The 16,866-nt window shown below is 56.0% G+C and overlaps 6 protein-coding genes across 6 annotated transcripts; 1 reads left to right on the top strand and 5 right to left on the bottom strand.

Annotated features, from left to right (window-relative positions):
* Nucleotides 1–1,465: 1,465 nt before the first annotated feature.
* On the bottom strand, nucleotides 1,466–4,423 carry LTHEOB_12783 (Fimbriae-associated protein fap1; the record flags this gene model as incomplete). The annotated part of the gene is made up of 1 exon (XM_035509688.1): nucleotides 1,466–4,423. The coding sequence occupies one exon, from the start codon at nucleotides 4,421–4,423 to the stop codon at nucleotides 1,466–1,468; it is 2,958 nt and encodes a 985-aa protein (XP_035363852.1).
* Nucleotides 4,424–6,042: 1,619 nt separating this feature from the next.
* Nucleotides 6,043–8,508, bottom strand: LTHEOB_12782 (Double-strand break repair protein mus-23 protein; the record flags this gene model as incomplete). The annotated part of the gene is made up of 3 exons (XM_035509687.1): nucleotides 6,043–7,902; nucleotides 7,955–8,045; nucleotides 8,117–8,508. 3 exons carry the CDS (start codon nucleotides 8,506–8,508, stop codon nucleotides 6,043–6,045), a joined length of 2,343 nt encoding a protein of 780 aa, XP_035363851.1.
* A 448-nt stretch (nucleotides 8,509–8,956) lies between these two features.
* Nucleotides 8,957–9,580, top strand: LTHEOB_12781 (Ribosomal protein S19/S15; the record flags this gene model as incomplete). The annotated part of the gene is made up of 4 exons (XM_035509686.1): nucleotides 8,957–8,999; nucleotides 9,064–9,079; nucleotides 9,191–9,370; nucleotides 9,538–9,580. The coding sequence occupies 4 exons, from the start codon at nucleotides 8,957–8,959 to the stop codon at nucleotides 9,578–9,580; spliced, it is 282 nt and encodes a 93-aa protein (XP_035363850.1).
* Nucleotides 9,581–9,977: 397 nt separating this feature from the next.
* On the bottom strand, nucleotides 9,978–10,996 carry LTHEOB_12780 (Transcription initiation factor TFIID; the record flags this gene model as incomplete). The annotated part of the gene is made up of 2 exons (XM_035509685.1): nucleotides 9,978–10,514; nucleotides 10,637–10,996. The coding sequence occupies 2 exons, from the start codon at nucleotides 10,994–10,996 to the stop codon at nucleotides 9,978–9,980; spliced, it is 897 nt and encodes a 298-aa protein (XP_035363849.1).
* Nucleotides 10,997–11,652: 656 nt separating this feature from the next.
* Nucleotides 11,653–13,769, bottom strand: LTHEOB_12779 (Homeodomain-like protein; the record flags this gene model as incomplete). Its single annotated transcript, XM_035509683.1, has 2 exons — nucleotides 11,653–13,643; nucleotides 13,748–13,769. The coding sequence occupies 2 exons, from the start codon at nucleotides 13,767–13,769 to the stop codon at nucleotides 11,653–11,655; spliced, it is 2,013 nt and encodes a 670-aa protein (XP_035363848.1).
* A 703-nt stretch (nucleotides 13,770–14,472) lies between these two features.
* LTHEOB_12778 (Arp2 3 complex subunit protein) lies at nucleotides 14,473–16,043 on the bottom strand (the record flags this gene model as incomplete). The annotated part of the gene is made up of 5 exons (XM_035509682.1): nucleotides 14,473–15,459; nucleotides 15,514–15,560; nucleotides 15,621–15,848; nucleotides 15,907–15,929; nucleotides 16,009–16,043. The coding sequence occupies 5 exons, from the start codon at nucleotides 16,041–16,043 to the stop codon at nucleotides 14,473–14,475; spliced, it is 1,320 nt and encodes a 439-aa protein (XP_035363847.1).
* Nucleotides 16,044–16,866: the final 823 nt, after the last annotated feature.

Genomic DNA, 16,866 nt, shown 5'->3' with positions numbered 1-16,866 from the left:
CTGCTGCATTTCCCCTCCCACGTTCATTCTCACCCCCCCTTTTCCTTACACGTCAGGGAAGTACTGTATGGAACACATACGGCGGCCTCCCCGAAGGAAAGCAGATTCTGAGCACCGCACCGGGTAATATATTCCTCCTTTGACGCGCGATTGGCCGGACTGCAAGCATCAGACTACGTGACCCCACTGCATCAGCCACTCTTCGTGCCCTATACTACCGTGTACCAATATATAGCAACAACACGAGAGTGCCACCGCCGCGGGGGAAGGATCCTGAAGGCACAGGCCATCCAGAGACGCCCCCGAAGCGAGATGATATATTCACCACGTTCGGTTCGCTTACGCGGTAGTGCCAACATGATCGGGCTGTTGGAATCCATACACGATGCTTTACTGCAAGTCGTGCTATTGTTTTGCAACACTAAATGAACCGACCTTATACACCTGGCCCACTTCCCGCTTCGGCTCCCCATGGTCTCCATCATCAACCCTATGCGAATGTAAGCTATAACGCATGCATCTGCGACTACTACACATCAACATCAAATCCCATTGGCTTGTCACCTTTTCGCCCGAGCCGAGCATAGACCGGCGCCGGGACAAACATCCACCCCCGTCACTCACCATTCTACGGAAAGCTGCGGAATGACGTAGTCAAGGCGAAAGCCTCACCGCCGAAGTGGTCAAGTATTGGAAATAATTATGCATACCCACGCGGCTTCTCGATGGCCATGATGGTTGCACAACATTATGTTACTGTATACAAAGTCATTGCATTCGCTTAAAATTCATGCTATCCGTATATGCTTGCAACCATTGCTTCCGGAAAACTTGCATGGCGTCTAATAACCTGATTTCTCTACCCATATAGAAGGAAAAGAAGTACCGAATCGCTGATAGAAAAGCTGGGGATCTTAAAGGCAACAAGAACCATGCTCGAGGGGTACCCTTAATAAAACTTTCAAGTCAGAGTAAAAAGGAAAAAAAAGCATGCATCGTGCACCCTCTGCAGGCCCTTCGATAAAGGCAAAGCCGCTACTTCACATCGCAATTGCAACAGCGACAACAGAATGCACTCGGTTGTGCTTGTCTGTCATTGCACGCCGAGATGCAAAGCGGTGAATTCGACGCCCTTGATTCTGCAGCAGCTGATGAGAGCAGGCGGGCGCTAGCATTCACCAGCAAAAGCAGCACGCGCCCCATTAATGCGGTTTGATCGAGCGGCTAAGCACGAGTAAAGAGGCAAAAACAGTCAAAGAAACCCTGAGCTGATCAAGGAAGTATGGGGAGCCGAGAAAGGTAATAAATCGGGAAAGCAATCCGTCACGACATGGTCCGAGCCATGCTTGCAGCCGATGAATGTGCGGCTATGAATTTCGTGGATGAGAAATGCTTTCCGGAGTGATAGGCTCTTGTCGACGTGCCATTCGAGCCAGATGCTGATCGTTGTGATATCGACGATTGCTCATGGTGGAAGCGGGTTCTGTGTCCGGTAGCGATCGACCTCCCGTTGTTCCTCGTTCCTGATGTCCTCAAACCGTTTCTTCCACATCTCCTTCCAGTTCTTCTTCTCTTCCCGTGACATCTTTGCCGGGTCATCCACCTCATCGTTCCCGGTCTTCTTGCTCTTCCTCCCTTTCTTGCCCTTTCCGGCGCCGGTGGCATTGCCGGTGACTTCCTCGAACTTGTTCTTGACCGCTGTCTTTGAGAGTTTCTTCGGGGAGCCGGTTGACATTGAAGGAGAGTCTGTGAACGCAGAAGCTTTGGAAGGAGAAACACGCGCGTTCGTCGTCTCGGATGTCTGAGTGTTTCCAGCCTCGTCCTCGTCGTCCCCGGCACCGTCGTAAGAGGTGCGGCTGTGCCGTGCCTGTTCGCGCTGGTCACCAAGACAGTTCAGGTTGAAGCTACGGTTGAGCTTCTGCTGACCCTGGCCTGGCACGGACTGACCGGAAAAGACCCTAGCGAGCTTGGAAGGAGACTGATTGGAACGATCACCGGCCCTCATTTCATCCCTCTCATTTCCTGAGCGGTGAAGCATAGGTGTCTGCTGCGTTTTCATCATGACATCGATCTTCTCAGTGATGGTCTTGTCCGTCTCGGCGCTGACGGTTCTGTAAGGGGTTGGGACACTTGCAGGTCCGATGCCCATGCTGGACGAAATGCTCTTGTTGGTCTCCGAGGACTCGAAACGAGCAGCAACAGGCCGAGTGTCTGGAGCTGATGTTGCAGCCTTCAGGGTTGCGTTAGAGGCCTTGTGTATCGGCGTGGCGGATAGCTGGATGTAGCCCATTGAAGGCGCTATACTCTCTTCGCGACGGCATGTGATGGACTCGGGGTGCAGGAAGCTACTCTGACGCTGCTCGCTGTATAGCCGCTGTCGGTGTTGGCTCTGTTCTTCCGATACTGGGGAGGCGCTGCTTTCACTTGGCTGACGAGAGTTTGACTGCTTCGCTGAAAGCAATCCCTGCGCCCAACCCTGCATGTAATCGACGTCCTCAGTCCCCTGAATAGGCTGCCCAGATAAACCAGCCGAGAATCCGAGTAAGAAAGCAACGGACTTGTTCCTAAAGTCCAGTTGTCCCATGGACGAGGGGGGAGGAGCAGGAATCCGGTTCGATTCAGCTCTCGACCATGCACGGCCAGCATAAGAAGAAACTTTCTCCTCGCTATCCTGCCTGGAAGTGTTCTGTGGGACACGAAGTTGCGCGTTCCGGGTAGAGTAGCCTTCAGATTGGCTCATGCCGAGAGCGGAGTCGTTCCTCGCGGATTCGCCATCAATGGGCGAGACTTGAGGAGCTCGGAGGAGATTATGGCCCTCGTCAGGACTTGTGAACACATTGGTCCAAGCAAGCTGCGCCCTGTCGGGCGTAACCTGCCGAGTCTGTATGCCTTTTCTGACATTGTAGCTGGTCGAGGAATGCTCGTGGGGATTGTTAGGGAAAAAGTCGGCCGTGTTGATACTGGACGCACTTGGACGATGTTCGGAAGATTTGACCGAATGATCCGGGCTGATCTTGGTGGTGTTGTCGTTCTTCTTGTCGTCTTTGGTGTTCGAGCAGAGCCAAGGGAAGTGGGCCGCGAAAGTCGCGTCGCGGTGCGGCGAAGCTATTGGGGAAGGTGACGGTGGTACGAACACAAGCGACGAATCTTCGTGGCTCGCTTCTGACTTCGTCTTTTTCTGAGGAGTGTATGCCGGGCTCGTGGGATCCAGTGCAGACCTTTTGCTTGTGATCTGCTGCCCAGATGTCTTGTTTGGATCCTTGATCTCCAATGCATGCGAACGACGAGGAGCGTGAGCTGTTGACTTCGTCTCCTTCTCTTGCTTGTCCTTATCCTCCTTGGGCACCTTATCGACGTTGTCCGCAGCAGGAGCGGCAGCCTCGTCATTCGGAGTGGCTGATGCACCATCCAGGGAAGTAAAACCCTGGAAAGGTACCATGTTGGGAAACATGTAGGGAGCTGGAAACTGGTTACCAGGAGCGAAGGGCACAAAGCCGGCGTGCGCATTAGAGAACATGTAAGGATTCAAAGCTGGCTGCGGCCCGACTTGAGTGGCGACAAGACTTGGATGCTGTGGAAGTGAGGCTCTCTGATGCTCGAAAGAACCGGAACCTGAAGAGTCTCCGGATTCCAAGCGCTTGATGTCCTTTCGAATCCGGTCAGATTCGTTGATCATCTGCACCTTCTGTTCAACCATGTTCTGGCGCTCCTCAGAGGTCAGGTTGCTCTCGCGGATCACCATCTCTCTTTCCAGATCCCTCTGCTCAATATGGATCTTTTCAAGCATTTTCCTCAGCTCAGCAATATCTGCTCTCGCAGTGTTGCTGCTGGTGTTGTTCGTAGCCGGCGTAGGTACAGTGAAAGACCTCGTTGGAGCCTGAGCAAACGCAAATTGGGGACCCGGGAAGAAGAAAGGCACGAAGTTGGGATTGTATCCGTGGGTGTAAGCCGGAATAGTCGTATTGACGGCAGTGTTGGAGCTGTTCGAGCGGCTCATCGGTTCGGAAGCGGGTGGAGGAACAGCGTCCGAGGCCCGGCGCAAATACGGCGGCTGCGAGGTGGCGCGTTGCATTGGGTTGCCACGAACACTGGCGAAACTCCATTCGCCCATCTTAGAGCCGTTGCTGATAGGATATTGCGGGCTTCCCAAGCCAGGCATATCGTGTGGCACAATGCGACCACCGGCGGTGACGCGGAGTCCAGGAGGCGACCCGTGTTCCTTGATGAGCTTCTGAACCTTGTCACGTTTGAGCGATGGGGTGGGTGAGGGCTTCTTCAGTCCGTTGATGTGAGCTGGGCCACCAGCGTTTACGTTTCCGGCATTCGGAGCCGTCAGAAGGGAGTTTGCCGTCGTTGATGAAGATCTGCCGCCATCTAGACGGCCGCGAAAAGCTGGAACCGACGAAGAACCTCGAAGGCCCATGCTCGAATTCGAAGCGGCAGGACGTAAGACATGCTCTGAAGATGCACACGTTAGCTGTCCGCTGTCACTTGCGCTTCGAGACATGCGTGTGGGCGAGTCATCGGGTCCAAAGCCGAACTTCTCATCATAGCGGGCGTGGCGTGCCGCCTGACGCGGCGTCATGGACGGGAGTTGCATGCTTCAGAAAGGATGTCCAGAGGATGACTTGGGAGGAGCTTGGACAGGGCTGGACCTTAGGGTGGAGGCAACAGCAGCAGTGACAGAGAAATTGTGGCTTGGCTGATGATCTTCGGGTGAAAGAAGCACCATGACGAATAAGGTAACAGGATATGGCCCGTTCCCATATGCAGAGACGTGACTTACCTCTGACAGCCTCCTCATCCGTGAACTTGTCAATCGACACAGCCGATTCTGACACAGAGTCCCGCAGAGCTAGCAGCTCCGCGACCTTGGATCTGACTGACATGCCACCGCTGCTGTCCGCTCCGCAATGATCTGGATGATGTCGGCCGCACTCAAGACGAAGGGTAACGGGAGACGCGGGTGGAAAGAGCTGAGTCGACCAAGCGGCGTAGTCACTGGCTCCCGACGCTGCAGCAAGTCAGCATACGTCCGGATCTTGAACAAGAAGAGACCACACACACACAGGGTCCGAGATCCGAAGGTGTGGAGCGTATCAATCAACGGTAGCAAGTGGATCGCGTGGTGCAAACAAGAGAGCTGCGGTATCCAAGCGTGCAGCAAGCGTGCCGATAGTGGAATGAGAGACAGACAGCAAGCCGTGTTGGCGCGCGAAGCAAGAGAGAGATGGATGGAGAAAGTTGTGGATGGGTCTGAGCCGTGAGGAAGGGTGTGTCACGGATGACCGAGATGCGCCTTCTGGTTGTTTCGCGGCTGCGCGTAGGAATGGAGGGAAGTCGTAAGCACAGCCGTCTCTGACCAGGGAGGAGAAGGAAAGAGACATTGCCAAAGAAGATTTCGCCGCACGGCATTGTTACTGCGAGGGTTGCGTCAGTGTTTCCCAGGTGGGAAGTCGAGACGCGGAAGTAGCGACCCGCGAAACAACATCAGAAACGGCGATGAAAAGCTGGCGAACAGATGGCAGCGTGCGGCACCCACTATAACTAGGTCGAATCTTCCAGTCTGTGCAAGAATAAATCATATTGACTGCGGAGCATGCACAAGGTCGGGCTCATAGAAACGTGCAGGCTCATAGTGGGCAGCTGGAACTTCTCGCATTCGCTTTCAGCGCTGCAACCCTGTAACTTGGGCACCTACCTAAGAAGCCAGCTTAGAGTTCGCCCTTCACCTTTTGGTTGCCCTTGCCTGTTCTTGGCCTCCCAAAGGAACGAGCCGATCGCGGCACGATCCGGGGCTGCGAGATCAGATCTGTTGTTACTGCCATTTTGACCACCGAACCCTGCAATCTTGCCACCTGGTCCTTGCACTCGTATCTACTTTTTTAGGCTATGCAGTCTCACCTGATGAAAATGCCGGGATTAGAGCCTCCCTCCTGTTAACGCCATACCCCGTCTGCTACGTAGTAACGCCATGATGTCCAGCCCATCCGTTAATACCTACTTTGAGCTTGCTTGCACTTGTACCTCTCACCCGTCACTTCATCGCTTCCTCACCGATCTCGTCACGGTCGTCGGAGGCTCGAATGCATCATCGTCGTCAGAGATCTCATCGTCACTCGGCGGCTTCTTCCGGGTACTCGTACCCCTTCCAGTCTGGCTTGGCAAGCTGTCCGCAGTCTGGGAGAAGTTCAGCTTGGTCTGCCGCGAAGCTGGCTTCGCCGGTGGCGCCTTTTTGACCGCAGGGCTGGCGGACGGCTGAGAGCGCGACGATGTGGCTGTGGGCTTGTTGGCTGCCGCCTTCTGCCGGGCGGTTGTCTTCTTGGGCGGCGCTGGCTTCGTGAACAAATCCTCTGCATCCGATTCTTCATCCTCTTCATCATTGTCATCATCAATCATAATGACGTCGTCATCCTCTTCTTCTTCCGCTTCTTCCTGAACACGCTTCTTACTGCGGCTACTTCCGGTTGTAGACTTTGCAGGTGCCTTCTTTGTCGTTGCACGAGAAGTGGTAGTTGTTGTACGACCACCGCGGCCACGTCCCCTACCACGCGTGGCTGTAGTCTTGGGCGGGACTGAGCTCGTCCTCGAGTCATCGTCGTCATCCATTTCATCACCATGGTCGATAGCTCCTGGCTGGTCGGCCCAGTCACCATCAAGATCGCTGTCCCAGTTGGCGGGTTTGGGCTTCAACTTCCGACTTGTCCTCGTCTTCTTCTGGCCTGCAGCGAACATCTCTTCAAGCTTGGTACGGTACTCATCCATCGCGTTTGCAATATCATCTTCGTCCATCTCGTCAGTCCCAAGCAGATGTGACATCTGATCTGCAAGAGCTTCGTTGACGAAAATCTCCATTGCTTTGTTGTCATCCTTGTCGACAAACTGACTGACGGCATCGCCAAAAGTGTTCGCCGGCAGTATAGTCAAAGACTGAGCCGAGAGGAATTCACGCACAAGCTTCTCGATCTTGACGTTATCGATGGTGATTTGAGCGAGAACCGATTCCTCTGGCATACTCAGTTCAGCTTTCTTCTGATGTTTCCTTGGAACCTTCTTGCGGTAGAACTGTACAACATCGTTGACGTTGGCAACCCGGTCGAGGAAACGGTTCGAGAAGCGCTGAGGATTCTCGCAGTCGAAGTTACCCCCTTCAGGTGCAGTGTACTCTACCCGAAGGCGGACTAGCGGGAGAGGAGCTTCCAACGATTCGTCATCCTCAGATGGATCTTGCGCAGCCAGCCACTCCCTATTTGCCTGTTTGATGAGGTTCTCGACAATACCCATCAGGTGACGAGTGATCAGAGTACGGTTGTTATCCTTTCTCGCAACGTCCTTCATTGCTCTCTCTTCCGACAGAACGATCTCCTTCATGACGAAGGGCCGCACGGTCTTTAACCTGATTGGTACAACTTCAAACTTCTTGTTTTCCTTGGTGTTGATGCTCAGGATTGCGACGTGCTTAGCTACCGCTTCTCCTGGCATCAGTGAAGTCGCAACTGAGGAACCGGGCTGCATGACGTGGAAGCCAGTGTCCATGTTCTTGGTTGGTTCAATTTTGCACTCGTGTTCGTGGCCCCACACGACAAGGTCTAGAAAGTCGGGAAGAAAACTTTCTGGGAGGTAGCCGGTCTCAGTATACGCGTGGTGGTTTTGGTGAACGCTCATGAGGTTGAACCAGTCGTCTTGTTGCACCGAAGGCCGAAAGAATTTAACGTTGCCATCTCTGAAAGTCCGAAATAGGCGCTCGTCACGGACATTGCTCATACCGTAAAGGGCAAGTTTCGTGTGGCCTTTCTGGAGTAGAACCGGTTTGATCTGGATATTATCGGACTCTGGCGTACGTCCGTAATAATTGACCAGACCGGAAACTTGAAGCAGGTCCATGGCCGAGTAATGGCCTTCCTAGCAATGCGTCAGCGGAAGCCAAAGTTACAATAAACCAGCGTATACGTACTCCCGACGGATCATCGTGGTTGCCGTGGATCGAGAAGACAGGGATTGCGACATTGATGTCCGGATCCTCGTAATTGACGTGGTTGAATGCTCTGTACTGCTGTTATGCTCCGGCACCTCCCAATACATCGCGGGTCTGCCCCGCATTCAAGATCCTACTCACCCTTGAAAGTTCTCGCTTGCATCGCTCAGCATCTCGAGCTGGCACGGCTTGTCCCCGAAGCAGCTCATCCGCAGGCTGCGCATGACATGATACATGCTCTTCCGGCTCGGCTTGTTGTCATGGAAAAGGTCGCCACCATGCAGGACCATGTCGACGTCGTGCTGCTTGGCCAGCATCATAACTTCGTGGAACGTCTTCCAGCTGTCGTCGCCGCGAATGGCGTCGCACTCGTTGTACCCGACATGGCTGTCCGTCGCGATCAGGATGCGGATCGTATCTGGGTCATTGGGGTTGTTCAGGCCTGCAGGCGGTACGTCTGTGAGCCTCGTTCTCTTGTCGGACTTTTTGTAGTCTAGCTTGTTCTTGTCGAGAAGGAGTCTGATGGAAGACATGGGATTTTGCAGTGGAGGAAAGCAAAAGGAAGCAGCAGGGTCAGGCACGAACCTCGCCCCGAAGCAGGCATTGTTGCGGCGCCTCACGCTTTGTAGAACTGAGAAGCGTGGTGAAGCTGGTGCAGATGCCGGTCTATGCAGTGTTGTAGACGGACGTTTTCGCAAGAAAGAGGAAAGAAAACCATGAGATAAATCCGTCGTCAATGCGGCTCGCAGCTGGCAGAATTTGCGCGCGGGTCGACGCTGTTCTGTCGCAGACGACGCGCTGACTCTCACGGAGGACGCGTTTGCTGCCTGGTGTAGCTCAGTGATCGGCGCCGCGGGCGGGCATGACATCGCGCACCGCCGCCGAGCCGCGGACTTGGCTCTCGAGAGCCGCGAAGGCGTCGAACATTTCCCCAAGCTAACACGCCGCATCCACCTCCACAATCACTCACAAAAGTCGATCATGCTGCCAACACGAGCGCTATGCGCGCGCTCAGTCTGGAAGGGTATGTGCCGCCTCCTCCGCCCCTCTCGATGACCATGTCTAACGTCTTCGTTTTTGCCTCCCAGGCCCTCACATCGTCCCGTAAGTTTGCCAAACATAGTCAACCACCGAACCCCGATTGCCAGCTGCTTTCCTTACCGCCATATCCGCACGCCGAGACTGCAATGCCTGACCACAGAGGCAACAATACAGGCTCCCTATCGTCCGCGTCAAGGCCGGCGAGCGCGCGCCTCCAATCAAGACGCAGGCGCGCTCCGCTGTCATCCTACCCAACTTCGTCGGCTTCAAGTTCATGATCCACAACGGCAAGACTTATACCGATGTTACCATCACTGAGGACATGGTCGGCTACAAGCTCGGCGAGTTTGCATCGTGAGTAATTCTTTCTTTTTGGAAGCCGTTCGTGGCATGGGTGGCTTCCTTTCTTTTGGGAACTGTTGATGGAGCAAAGTTATGCGAGCTCATCTGTTCGTCTATTGGATCGTTATGACGGGTGAGACTGAGGATAGACGAATGCTGACTGTTGAATCCTTGCACAGGACGAGGAAGAAGTTCTCGTACAAGCAGACCAAGAACAAATAACAAAAAAGAAAAAGGCTTTCGAGATTCCCCTTTGGGCGTTACGCACATACCTTCCGGCTTCCTTCAACATTTGGGTGGCGTTTTATCATTCAATGCATGCAGACTCGCGCACAAGTACACCTATTATCTTGCCTGTACCATTGACGAATACCATCAAACCAGTGAAGGATTCTCTCTTACGAAGTGGCATAACTTCAGGCGCTCTTGTGTGCCTGGAATAATGATGATGACCGCCACGATGTCATCAACTTCGATGTCATGCTTCCCTTCTCCGAGCGCCATAAAACTCCGTGAACCATGCCATGTGCCCCATAACCCATTATGAATCATCCGTTTCCGAAACCGTCGATCCAGAAAGAAAACATTTGCACCTCGAAGAGCACAGGATGATGCTCTTTCACCTGTAAAACTCGCCCCTTTTCACGTTAACCCCATACTCGCCCACCGCCATGCCCAAGTCCTCCATTGTCAGCACCGTCCGTCCCTGACTTCCACCCTGGCCACCGCCACCATAACCAGGCCTCTGCACTCCCAGATTCACGCCTTTCTGGCCTCCTTCTTTGCTACCAGCACTGCCAGCAGCCGCCGCGCCGGCAGCCGCGCCAGCGCCACCAGCAGCACCGCCAGCGGCGCCCATCATGCCGAAGCCCGCGGCGCCGCCGAGACCGCCCATCGGATTGTTTGAGGTGGTGTTGGAGGAGCGGATGCGCGAGTACTGGTACGCGTCGGCGGCAATGTCGGCGATGAACTTCTGCGTCGCCAGCGCAAGCAGGCGCGCCAGGTGCGGCGGCGTCTGCGGTGGCGGGGGGAGACCCGCCAGTGTGAGATAGTAGTTCGTGACTGCGTCGGGGATCTGCGGCGAAGGCGGAACGGAAGAGAGCGTCGCGTTAGCAGTGGCGGTGTCATTACTGTGTTGCGGAATCCGTTGCAGATACTATTGCGGAGCAAAAGACGTAACATCATTGCACTTCTGGGTATTTCCCCCCCGAGCTTGATAAAAGGGGAGGTGGGTTCCTGTGGGGGCGATGGGGAAGAGTATGGGGAGGATGCACTTACGATGGGCGCATAGTCGTCCATCTTGCTCAGGAACTCGCGCAGGCTGGCATCCTTCTTGGTCGGGATGCGCAGCTCGCTCGCAGGCGGCGCGCCCGCGATCACGTTGGGATCCTGGCCGGGCGCAAGACCAGCACTGCCCGACGCGCCGGGCGCGGATGCATTGTTGCTGCTGTTGTTGTTGTGGCCGTCCATGTCGGTCGTGCCGTCGAGATTCATAGCATCAGGTTGGTTGGGGTCGGTCGAAGCGATTTCGGTGCTGATGGAGGCGTCCAGCTCCTCCTGCTTGACCTCGGGGTTGGTGTTGGCCAGGGTGCTTGATTCGCCAGGTTGCGCGGCGGCAGCTGGATGGTCGGAAGACATTGTCGCACGGGCGCGTGATTCGTTGGGATTCGGAAGGGGCGTGGGTTACAGCGAGGCAGGGAGGGCACCTGACGTGCGTGGGGGTGCTGGCGAGGGTGTCACCGTGGAATGGTGTGTCGCGAATGTCCTGCAGTATCTAATCGTCAAGCCAAGCCCGTGCGGAGACACCCGCTCCCGCTGACGTTGATTGCCTGGGGCCACTCGTCCAATCACAGCACGGGAATGATTCCACAAACGCCTTCACCAATTCCAGACTTGGTCGCGTTTGTCGAAACAAAGGAATAATCCATCCGCAAACTAATGGATGCCAAGCTCAGAGAGCTTTGGCATCTTCCTCCCTTCCCCAGTGCGCAGCTAGCCATTACTACAGTACGAGATCGCTACCTAATCTATTCATATTTCGGGTATCATACTGTCGTTGTCTTGCAAGCTGCCCGACCGGATCATTGTCTTAGTTCGTGCCCCTACCCTACCAGTGAAAATGGAAATCCGTAGACTTTCCCTCCAATCGTCAAATGAACGTACGTACCATTAAAGCCCACCGCGACAATGCCATCATCCTCATTTCGGAGCCGCTCTACACAAGGGAAAAGTAAGGAAACCATTGCACTCGCTGACACTGAAACCCAATGCCGTCTTCACCACCCCCTCGGCTCCTAAACGTTACTGGGTCCGTCAGTTGTCCGGAGCGAAGGGTCGATCGCCGGATGACTTTGTGGGCCAGGGTAGCCCATCTGGGAGAACCCATCTCCGGCACCAGGCCATCTGCCAGCTGCCAATACAGTCGCTGCATCCATCTGCGCACGCTGTTCTCTCATTTTGTTCTCTTGCTCCTCCCTTCGCTGCTTCGCCTGAGCTTCTTGCTTCGCTGCTTGGGCAGGAGCCCTTGTCTTCAAGTCACCCGTAACGCCCTGCAAATACACAGGCACTTCGACTCCGCTCTTCAAAAAGAAGAGCTTCAAATTCCGTGCCTTGTCTTTCAGCTGCACCTGGTTGCGATCTTTGAGGATCTCCGATATAGTTCCTCCAGGGCCGTAGAGAGCGAGGATCTGGCTCCAGTGAGGACCTTTGACGCGGTCAAGACCATCCATGAGCGCGCGCTCTTCCTCAATACTCCAAGGCCGCCGCTGATTCGCCGCTCCTGGCTTCCGCGAGTTGGGCGGTGCGCGGACAGTCGACGCCGAACGCGCCCGATCATACAGGACCTGCGTCGGCGCGCTTTGAACTGCGATCGGACTCGGCGGGTTCGGTGCCTTGCTTGTGGGATATGATGGCTGGTGTTGCTGGGCGACTTGAGGGTATGCTTGGTAGAAAGATACATTCGGCTGCGCATCTGAACTACTGGTAGATTGTTGCCCGTGGAGCGCGGCATGGGCCATCAGCGCCGCTCTGGTGATTGTCTCATCATAGTTACCGCCGACCGCATCCTGCATCTGCTGAGAGTAATAGCCACCGGGACTTATACCCTGAGGACCGGCATTGCTGTACATTGACGAGTGAGAACTCTGGCGACTGGTGGCGGAGGCACCGTCCATATACTTCTGAATGCAGCTGTTAACCTCCTTGAGGAGATCGTTCCATGCGTGCTTCCTCGGAAGTAGGACTCGGGCCTCGACCGTGTCGCCCTCGGCGAGGAGCGACTGTCGTCGCTGAAGAGCAAACTTCACGAACTCCAACTCCGGGGGCAAGAGCTGCTTGATGTCAGGGTGCCGCGCGAGCATCTTCTCGGCGAGATTCTCCGGAAACAATCGGCCCATGACCTCATCGCGTTTCTCACCTTTCATCAACTCTTTGATGTAAGCCTGCGTCTTGAGCTCCACGTACAAACCACCGTGCCAATTCAAAAACCTGCCACCAAGGGGAATGAAGATGTCCAGGAAGTGTTCATTCAGCTCGTTGAGGCTGACCTCCTGTCCGCCGAATATACTGCTGACAAAGGCTGCCAAGTTGGCCTTGCGCACGGTGGGAAGGTGCTGTTGGCCATCAAGATGCAGGGCTTTCGCATCTATGAACGAGTTGCCTTGGCTGTATTGTTTGAAGCTTTGCTCGAAAAGCTCTTTGAGTGAAGCATACTCCTGGCCGGCCGGCGTGTCAATCTTGTTGATGACGTTCAGCGTGTCCTGAAAGGAATGCTGGCCGAGGGTGGCCAGGACTCGGCCCGACAGGTTGTCCAGCGCGGGCAAGGTTTTCACCAGCTCTGGATTCACTTCTGACGCTGGCGAGTATGGCTCGCTGTAAATGGGCGACTGTTGTGTGACAAACTGCGCGTCGTAGGAGGGCGCAAAGGGCTGTTGGGCCAAGGGCACGGCGAAGCCGTTGTCGTAGTAGCTGCCCGACATCTGGTTCCAGCCAGCGCCAAAAGGCGCCACGAAGCTCTCGGGGCCCGTGGTGGCCGTTGGGGTGTAGTTCACGGCGAAGGCATTGCTCTGGTCGGTGGAGACGGGCTGCTGCAATGGCAGGCTGCCGGCTTGAGCAGGCTGTGCGGGGTGCGGGCCATTGAGGGCTTGCGGGCCGAGAGGCTGCGACTTCAGGCGCTTCACGGGCGTACCTATGGCTTGAGCAGGGCGCTTGGGAGCGCGGCCGGCGGTAGGGCTGGTGGTTGAGGGCGCTGGAGCTGGATGGCCCGGGGCAACGGGCGCGTCGCTTGCTGGTGAGCGCGTCAGTAGGCTGGACCGGACAATCGCTCGAGAGCGACTCGCGGGCTTAGAGCCGCAGAGGAAGTGGAAGAAGATGCAGGGCCCATCGACATACAGAGATCCAGCGGTCTGACCATGTTCAAGGGTGTCAAGCCTCGCCGGGCCCTAAGACTAGGTAGCTTGAAGTCAAGAGGTGACGAGGGAGGAGCTTTGATCTCCGCCGGAGGCTCTCCGACGCCGCCCCACCAGCCAATTGCGCGCCGCCGTGCCTCGTCAAGCTGAGAACCGTCGGTGTGCCTCTTTGCCCGGCTATCAGGGGCTTTGATGCGCAGTGCTCACTCTTGTATTCATTCCAACGCAGCAAATCCCCGTCGCATTCGATTTGGTGCTGGTCGCGCAGTCTCAGGATGTCGCGACGCGCCCGCACTGATTGGCGCGGGGGGGAAATTGAGCCAGAGAGGACGTCGTTAATCATGTTCCCCGTCATACCCAGTCATGCTCCCCACCGTTTGTGGTTCCTTCCCTCGCACGCACCTTTCTGCCGGTGCTTCGAAGTGGGTATCCATGGACCCTCCGCTTGTAGGCTTGGGTTGCATTCACATCGACCGGCAACTTTATTTACGGCCTGTGCTACATCGTGCACATACAGCATTCCTCCCACCTCGGTCGTTAATCAGCTTGATTATGATTTGCTATCTTCCTAGGCCGCTTCTTCCAACTCCACGCACATTTGAAATGCACCCATTTTTCCGTCCTGAACGGTTCTTGGTGTATCGACATCCACATCGCCTTTGCATTCTATTCCGCTGCAAAGGCATCCAAACAGTTCCACCGGCTCCTTTACGTGCTGCCGGGGCCACCGAGCAGAGCGAAGCGGCGGACAATGCTGGGACCAATCTCATCGTACTCGGCCTTCGTGTGGCAGTAGCTCCTGAACTCGGGCGTCTGACCCAACAGACTACCGCCGAACCAGGGACCATGACGCTGCCTCTTGTGCGTGATGACCTGGACGTCCAGGCCACCACTCTTGGCACCACCGCTGCGCGCCTCTGACGCCTTAATACGTGCGTCAACCAAGTGCCTGATGTCACGCTGCAGACGACGACCAAAGTCTTTGTACAGCGTAGAGCCTCCAGACAGGACAATGTTCTTGTAGAGACCACGCCTGACATCGATGGGGCTGGTCTGGATGACGGTGTCGACAATGTTGGGCAACGGCGTCAGGAAGTCGCTGGAGTAGATCTCGGGGTTGAAGAAGATCTCGGGGGCGAGGAAGCGCTCGTAGCCGACATCGACCGTCACGCTCTTGCCGTTGGGGTACTTGACCTCGTGCTTGCCAAACCGATCGGGTTCCCTGTCGTACCTAGAGAACTCCTTGACAATATCGGGGGAGACGTAGCAGAACTCCTCCTTGATCCTTTCCGCCGTCTTCAGGCTGCTGTCAGGCTCGCCTCTGTCACGCAGCAGCTGCTGGACGAAGTATGTAATATCTCTTCCAGCGATGGGAACACTCTTGATGCTGGATCCAATGACGTATCCTTCCGCGACGGGGATAACGTGGGTGACACCCTCACCGGAGTCGATGACCGTACCCGTGAGCGAGCGGTCCGTAACCTTGGACGAAGTCCAGGAGGCAGCCAGCGCAAGGACTGCCTGCACGGCAATGTACAAACCGGCGCAGTTGAACGACTCGAACATGATCTCGGCCGTCATCTCGCGGTTCTCCGGAGGGTTCAACGGAGGCTCGGTCAGGAGGAAGTAGTGATCCTCAGGCTCGACGCGAAGGTACTTGAATATCGAATTGGACCAGAAACGCTCCATGTGGTCCTGGGCAACAGTTAGCATCCGCATAGCTAGCCAGAAGCGCGTGTTGGCACCTACCCAGTTCTCAATCTGACCGTGGCGGATGGGGTAGTGGATGCCATAGCCTGCTCAGGTTAACCAAAGCGCTCCGTTGCTCAGCGAATAGCCGTTTTGTTGTAGCGTACCGGGGCCAGCAGAGGCGGCCAGGGCCTCATCTCCGATGAAGAAGTCCAGGTCCTCGGTGCCGCGCTTCGCCGACAGGTGTCCGCCAGGGCCGGCGCCACCGGTAAGGAACGAGGGTTTGTTCGCAACAGCCGGGCGGCCGGATCCAGAGCCACCAGCACCTCCTGCGGCGGACTTGGTTGCGATGGCAGTGGGGAAGACGAACGAGGGGGAGTCGTTGCCAGCGAAACCTAGGCGCGTAGAGTCAGCAAGGAGATGGGTGATGGGCGGCGAAGATTGATCGCGTACCTAGCTTCGAGTAACCCGTACCGCTGTGGGTGGTTCAATTGTCAGTTGCGGGGGTCTCAGGCCAGCGGAGGGGATCTCGGCGGTGTCGGGGAGCTAGCTCACTTGTCCATGACAACGGCGGGAGTTTGGGTAGCCATGGTGAAGAGCGGGGCTGCTGGCTACAGCTCGGATTGGGAGGCGAAGCAGGGAGAAGTTGCAGGCAGGGGAAGATGTCCCGGCGCTGGATGTGGTGGAGGGCTGCCTGGTAGGGCTCGGGGGTGATGTAGGTCGTTGGAGGAGGGCGGACGCTCGAAACCCAATGGGGGCTCTCCGCGCCCCGCTGGGGCTGCATCATCGCTCCGCCCGCGCCAAGCTCCCGCCCTCTCCAGCGCTGCGCGCCAGACGATGTCGCGTCCGCACCGCTGCATCCTCATCTGCTCTCTTTAAGGCGGAGCATACGTTCGCTCCGCAGTCGCTGCTCTCGCAGCTCTGCCGACGCTTGGAATTACGGTTCCCCCGCTCAGAAGGGTGCCTCGTGCGTTCATCTCCAAGCTCAAGGGGCGGAGATCACGGTAGGCTGCATGTACTGTCGACGCGTGCAGTCTGTTTAACAGCAGATAGCCGTAGCGCAGTTTCTGGCAGTCACGGCTCTGATGGAGCCATGAAGACGGTTAGGGCATGTGGGCTCTAGTATCCACGCGCTCTTGCCGGCTTCACTATGGAAGGCGTCAACCTCGTGTGCCACCCGCAACCGCATCCTCTACTCTCGCCCGCTGACTCTGCTCCATTTCCTCAACGTCACCCCTTCGCTCTTCTTCTCCCTACCCGCCACAAGCCCTCTGCGCTCGTTCTTTTACCGACGTGACCCGCGTGCGGAAGAGCGTGACAACCCAATCGAGGTCGCCATTCTTTTTCTGGGTCATCCTCGTCTTCCATCCTTATAACTACCAACAAGCCCGCGAGACATAATCGCTCCGGTGC

The sequence above is a fragment of the Lasiodiplodia theobromae genome (assembly GCF_012971845.1).
Source record: "Lasiodiplodia theobromae strain AM2As chromosome Unknown scaffold_75, whole genome shotgun sequence".
NCBI lineage: Eukaryota > Fungi > Ascomycota > Dothideomycetes > Botryosphaeriales > Botryosphaeriaceae > Lasiodiplodia > Lasiodiplodia theobromae.
This window is presented reverse-complemented; position numbering and strand designations above follow the sequence as displayed.